We start from the raw sequence: 6,408 nt of genomic DNA, 5'->3' as shown, positions 1-6,408 counted from the left end.
GCTCGTCTCCGAAACTTCAGCAGCCGGTGGATTCGTCACAGTTGGATCTCTGGGCTATACAAATTGTATCTCAGGGATACAAGCTGAAATTCGAAGCGACTCCCCCCCGCCGTTACCTCAAATCAGCCTTGCCAGCTTCCCCCATAGAAAGGGAGGTAGTGCTGGCGGCAATTCACAAGCTGTACCTCCAGCAGGTGATTGTCAGGGTGCCCCTCCTTCAACAGGGAAGGGGTTACTATTCCACAATGTTTGTGGTACCGAAACCGGACGGTTCGGTGAGACCCATTCTGAGTTTAAAGTCCTTGAACACTTATATAAAGAAATTCAAGTTCAAGATGGAATCGCTCAGAGCGGTTATTGCAAGCCTGGAAGAGGGGGATTTTATGGTGTCGCTGGACATCAAAGATGCTTACTTGCATGTCCCCATTTACCCACCTCACCAGGAGTACCTCAGATTTGTGGTACAGGACTGTCATTACCAGTACCAGACGTTGCCGTTTGGCCTGTCCACGGCACCGAGAATATTTACCAAGGTAATGGCCGAAATGATGATACTCCTTCGGCAGAAGGGAGTTATAATTATCCCGTACTTGGACGATCTCCTCATAAAGGCGAGGTCCAGGGAGCAGTTGTTGACCAGCGTAACACTCTCTCAGGAAGTGTTACTACAGCACGGCTGGATTCTGAATGTTCCAAAGTCGCAGCTGATTCCTACGACGCGTCTGCTTTTTCTGGGCATGATTCTGGACACAGAACAGAAGAAGGTGTTTCTCCCGGTGGAGAAGGCCCAGGAATTAGCATCTCTGGTCAGGGACCTCCTGAAACCAAAACAGGTATCGGTGCATCACTGCGCGCGAGTCCTGGGAAAGATGGTGGCTTCATACGAAGCCATTCCCTTCGGCAGGTTCCATGCAAGGATCTTTCAGTGGGATCTGTTGGACAAGTGGTCCGGATCGCATCTTCAGATGCATCGACTGATCACCCTGTCCCCCAGGGCCAGGGTGTCTCTTCTGTGGTGGCTGCAGAGTGCTCATCTTCTCGAGGGCCGCAGGTTCGGCATACAGGACTGGGTCCTGGTGACCACGGATGCAAGCCTCCGAGGATGGGGGGCAGTCACTCAGGGAAGAAACTTCCAAGGGCTGTGGTCAAGTCTGGAGACTTCTCTACACATAAATATACTGGAATTAAGGGCCATTTACAACGCCCTGAGTCAAGCAGAGCCCCTGCTTCGAAACCGGCCAGTACTGATTCAGTCAGACAACATCACGGCGGTCGCCCATGTAAACCACCAGGACGGCACAAGAAGCAGGATGGCAATGGCGGAAGCCACAAAGATTCTTCGATGGGCGGAGAATCACGTGCAAGCACTGCCAGCAGTGTTCATTCCGAGAGTGGACAACTGCGAAGCAGACTTCCTCAGCAGACACGACCTCCACCCGGGAGAGTGGGGACTTCATCAGGAAGTCTTCCAACTGATTGCAAACCGTTGGGAACTGCCGCAGGTGGACATGATGGCGTCCTGCCTCAACAAAAAGCTAAAAAGATATTGTGCCAGGTCAAGGGACCCTCAGGCGGTAGCTGTGGACGCCCTAGTGACACCGTGGGTGTACCAGTCGATATATGTGTTTCCTCCTCTTCCTCTCATACCAAAAGTACTGAGAATAGTAAGAAAGAGAGGAATAAGAACAATACTCATTGTTTCGGACTGGCCAAGAAGGACTTGGTACCCGGAACTGCAAGAAATGCGCACAGAGGACCCATGGCCTCTGCCTCTCAGACAGGACTTGATGCAACAAGGGCCCTGTCTGTTCCAAGACTTACCGCGGCTGCGTTTGACGGCATGGCGGTTGAACGCCGGATCCTAGCGGAAAAAGGCATTCCAGATGAAGTTATTCCTACGCTGATAAAAGCTAGGAAAGACGTGACAGCAAAACATTATCACCGTATATGGCGGAAGTATGTTGCTTGGTGTGAGGCCAGGAAGGCCCCTACGGAGGAATTCCAGCTGGGTCGATTCCTGCACTTCCTACAGTCAGGGGTGACTATGGGCCTAAAATTGGGGTCCATAAAGGTCCAGATTTCGGCCCTATCCATTTTCTTTCAAAGAGAACTGGCTTCACTGCCTGAGGTTCAGACATTTGTAAAGGGAGTGCTGCATATTCAGCCCCCTTTTGTGCCACCAGTGGCACCCTGGGATCTTAACGTTGTGTTGGATTTCCTGAAATCCCACTGGTTTGAGCCACTTAAAACCGTGGAACTAAAGTATCTCACGTGGAAAGTGGTCATGCTGTTGGCCTTAGCATCGGCTAGGCGTGTGTCGGAATTGGCGGCTTTGACATGTAAAAGCCCATATCTGATCTTCCATATGGACAGGGCAGAATTGAGGACTCGTCCCCAATTTCTCCCAAAGGTGGTGTCATCGTTTCATTTGAACCAACCTATTGTGGTGCCTGCAGCTACTAGGGACTTGGAGGACTCCAAGTTGCTGGACGTAGTCAGGGCTTTGAAAATATATGTTTCCAGAACGGCTGGAGTCAGGAAGACTGACTCGCTGTTTATCTTGCATGCACCCAATAAGCTGGGTGCTCCTGCTTCAAAGCAAACTATTGCTCGCTGGATCTGTAGCACGATTCAGCAGGCTCATTCTGCGGCTGGATTGCTGCATCCAAAATCTGTAAAAGCCCATTCCACAAGGAAGGTGGGCTCTTCTTGGGCGGCTGCCCGAGGGGTTTTGGCATTACAGCTTTGCCGAGCTGCTACTTGGTCGGGTTCAAACACATTTTCAAAGTTCTACAAGTTTGATACCCTGGCTGAAGAGGACCTTGTGTTTGCTCATTCGGTGCTGCAGAGTCATCCGCACTCTCCCGCCCATTTGGGAGCTTTGGTATAATCCCCATGGTCCTTACGGAGTTCCCAGCATCCACTAGGACGTCAGAGAAAATAAGAATTTACTCACCGGTAATTCTATTTCTCGTAGTCCGTAGTGGATGCTGGGCGCCCGTCCCAAGTGCGGACTCTCTGCAATACGTGTATATAGTTATTGCTTTACTAAGGGTTATTGTTATGAGCCATCCGTTTAGTGAGGCTCAGTTGTTGTTCATACTGTTAACTGGGTAAGGTTATCACAAGTTGTACGGTGTGATTGGTGTGGCTGGTATGAGTCTTACCCTGGATTCAAAATTTCCTTTCCTTGTAATGTCAGCTCTTCCGGGTACAGTTTCCCTAACTGAGGTCTGGAGGAGGGGCATAGAGGGAGGAGCCAGCGCACCCCAGATAGTACCTAATCTTTTTTTTTAGAGTGCCCAGTCTCCTGCGGAGCCCGTCTATTCCCCATGGTTCTTACGGAGTTCCCAGCATCCACTACGGACTACGAGAAATAGAATTACCGGTGAGTAAATTCTTATATATATATGTATATATGTATATATATATATATATATATATATATATATATATATATATATATATGTATATATATATATATATATATATATATATATACACTGCTCAAAAAAATAAAGGGAACACTAAAATAACACATCCTAGATCTGAAAGAATGAAATATTCTTATTAAATACTTTGTTCTTTATATAGTTGAATGTGCTGACAACAAAATCACACACAAATGATCAATGGAAATCAAATGTATTAACCCATGGAGGTCTGGATTTGGAGTCACACTCAAAATTAAAGTGGAAAAACACACTACAGGCTGATCCAACTTTGATGTAATGTCCTTAAAACAAATCAAAATGAGGCTCAGTAGTGTATGTGGTCTCCACGTGCCTGTATGACCTCCCTACAACGCCTGGGCATGCTCCTGATGAGGTGGCGGATGGTCTCCTGAGGGATCTCCTCCCAGACCTGGACTAAAGCATCCGCCAACTCCTGGACAGTCTGTGGTGCAACGTGGCGTTGGTGGATGGAGCAAGACATGATGTACCAGATGTGCTCAATTGGATTCAGGTCTGGGGAACAGGCGGGCCAGTCCATAGCATCAATGCCTTCGTCTTGCAGGAACTGCTGACACACTCCAGCCACATGAGGTCTAGCATTGTATTGCATTAGGAGGAATCCAGGGCCAACCGCACCAGCATATGGTGTCACAAGGGGTCGGAGGATCTCATCTCGGTACCTAATGGCAGTCAGGCTACCTCTGGCGAGCACATGGAGGGCTGTGCGGCCCCCCCAAAGAAATGCCACCCCACACCATTACTGACCCACTGCCAAACCGGTCATGCTGGAGGATGTTGCAGGCAGCAGAACGTTCTCCTTGGCGTCTCCAGACTCTGTCACATCTGCTCAGTGAGAACCTGCTTTCATCTGTGAAGAGCACAGGGCGCCAGTGGCGAATTTGCCAATCTTGGTGTTCTCTGGCAAATGCCAAACGTCCTGCACGGTGTTGGGCTGTAAGCACAACCCCCACCTGTTGACGTTGGGCCCTCATACTACCCTCATGGAGTCTGTTTCTAATCTTTTGAGTAGACACATACACATTTGTGGCTTGCTGGAGGTCATTTTGCAGGGCTCTGGCAGTGTTCCTCCTTGCACAAAGGCGGAGGTAGCAGTCCTGCTGCTGGGTTGTTGCCCTCCTACGGCCTCCTCCACGTCTCCTGATGTACTGGCCTGTCTCCTGGTAGCGCCTCCATGCTTTGGACACTACGCTGAAAGACACAGCAAACCTTCTTGCCACAGCTCGCATTGATGTGCCATCCTGGATGAGCTGCACTACCTGAGCCACTTGTGTGGGTTGTAGACTCCGTCTCATGCTACCACTAGAGTGAAAGCACCGCCAGCTTTCAAAAGTGACCAAAACATCAGCTAGAAAGCATAGGAGCTGAGAAGTGGTCTGTGGTCACCACCTGCAGAACAACTCCTTTATTGGGGGTGTCTTGCTAATTGCCTATAATTCCCACCTGTTGTCTATTCCATTTGCACAACAGCATGTGAAATTGATTGTCAATCAGTGTTGCTTCCTAAGTGGACAGTATGATTTCACAGAAGTGTGATTGACTTGGAGTTACATTGTGTTGTTTAAGTGTTCCCTTTATTTTTTTGAGCAGTGTGTATGTATGTATGTGTGTGTATATATATATATATATATATATATATATATATATATATATATATATATATATATATATAATAACAACTATAGATTTCTTTTCTGCAGGGTAATTACTCCGGTCACAGGACACTGCTAGAATGTTCAGGAGAGTTGCGGGGAAGACACTGGGATTCCTGGGATATGCCATCCAATACGGCTGCATCGCTCACTGTACTTTCGAATACGTTGGAGAAATAGTGATTGTAAGTATCATCAGTTTGTTATGGTGTCGAAGATGAAATAAAATAACCTGTTTTACTCTGGAAATCTGCATTCTGTGCATTACTTTGTATTGTGAATGCCCAGTGCACTGTTGATAGCTGCTGTCCATGTGTTTTCTCCTCTAGTGTTCTGGACCCTCAATGGAACCCACCATAAAGAACTATGATGTTTTAGTTTGTGAAAACTTAAGTCGACATCTTTATTCAATTCACAAGTAAGTGCCTGACGTTATTGTGCAGTGAATGGCTCCACGGTGTACTAAGTAGCTTTATCTTTGCAGCTTGGCTTGTGCATCATATTTCTTCACTGCATCTGGGGCAACCTGTGCCCCACCAGCCAAAGGGATAGGACTTGTAGTTTCACAGTAGCTATAGCGAACAATTCAGTTAGGCTCCATTATGCTGCCGGGCGTTGTCGCGATGCTCAGCTGTGCATGTATTCGCCAATAGCAGTAGCCACTACGTTGCTGATTTCATTCGCACCCTTACGGGTGTAAAGCCATGTCAGCGATGTGGGGTCCCCGCGATGTACAGCACATAACATCTACTGGAATTTTCCTCTAAGAGGCTCAGGTTGTCTGCTTGCGCAACGCCACTTTTCCTGCTACGGACCAGTGTGTTCTATTATTCTCTGCATCCTGGTGACTTAAACTGCAATACCACCAAAATATTTAACCGGGGCACCTGCATCCCCTGGAGGTATATTACATGCAGCTATTTGTTTTGGGGGCACCTTGAAATGGCAGTGGAGGGGGGTTGTGAGTTTATGAGGATGGGTAAAGGCCTGGATTAAGAATGCTTCCAGCTTTGCCCATGTGTTGTAGAAGAGATGCATGTCTGAATCCTCTGCCCATAAGGAAGAGAACCTAAGTGGGCCTACTACCAGTGGTAAGATTATGGTAACTTGGTATCTAACGTGGAGTCATAGTTCATGTACTGCTGCCAGGCACACATTCTGTTTGCCAGGTAGGGAACTCGTAAAGCCTAAGTAGTGTCCCTTCCAAGTCCCCCAAAAAGGAGTTCCCAGATCTCACCTTATTCCTTAGGTTCTCAGTCTTTCTTCTGTCTGGCTCTGGAAGT

At 47.9% G+C, this 6,408-nt stretch overlaps 1 protein-coding gene across 5 annotated transcripts in view; it reads left to right on the top strand.

Annotated features, from left to right (window-relative positions):
• Positions 1–6,408, top strand: part of IMMP1L (inner mitochondrial membrane peptidase subunit 1) — a 147,525-nt gene that overhangs the window by 68,665 nt on the left and 72,452 nt on the right. For all 5 annotated transcript variants that reach the window (XM_063944457.1, XM_063944454.1, XM_063944456.1 and 2 more), the window contains exons 2-3: positions 5,174–5,310; positions 5,455–5,543. In XM_063944457.1, the coding sequence (XP_063800527.1) occupies positions 5,206–5,310; positions 5,455–5,543 (194 nt within the window). In that variant the 5' untranslated portion in view covers positions 5,174–5,205. The remainder of the gene's footprint in view (positions 1–5,173; positions 5,311–5,454; positions 5,544–6,408) is intronic.

The sequence above is a fragment of the Pseudophryne corroboree genome, chromosome 11, assembly GCF_028390025.1.
Source record: "Pseudophryne corroboree isolate aPseCor3 chromosome 11, aPseCor3.hap2, whole genome shotgun sequence".
NCBI classification, from domain to species: domain Eukaryota; kingdom Metazoa; phylum Chordata; class Amphibia; order Anura; family Myobatrachidae; genus Pseudophryne; species Pseudophryne corroboree.
This window is presented reverse-complemented; position numbering and strand designations above follow the sequence as displayed.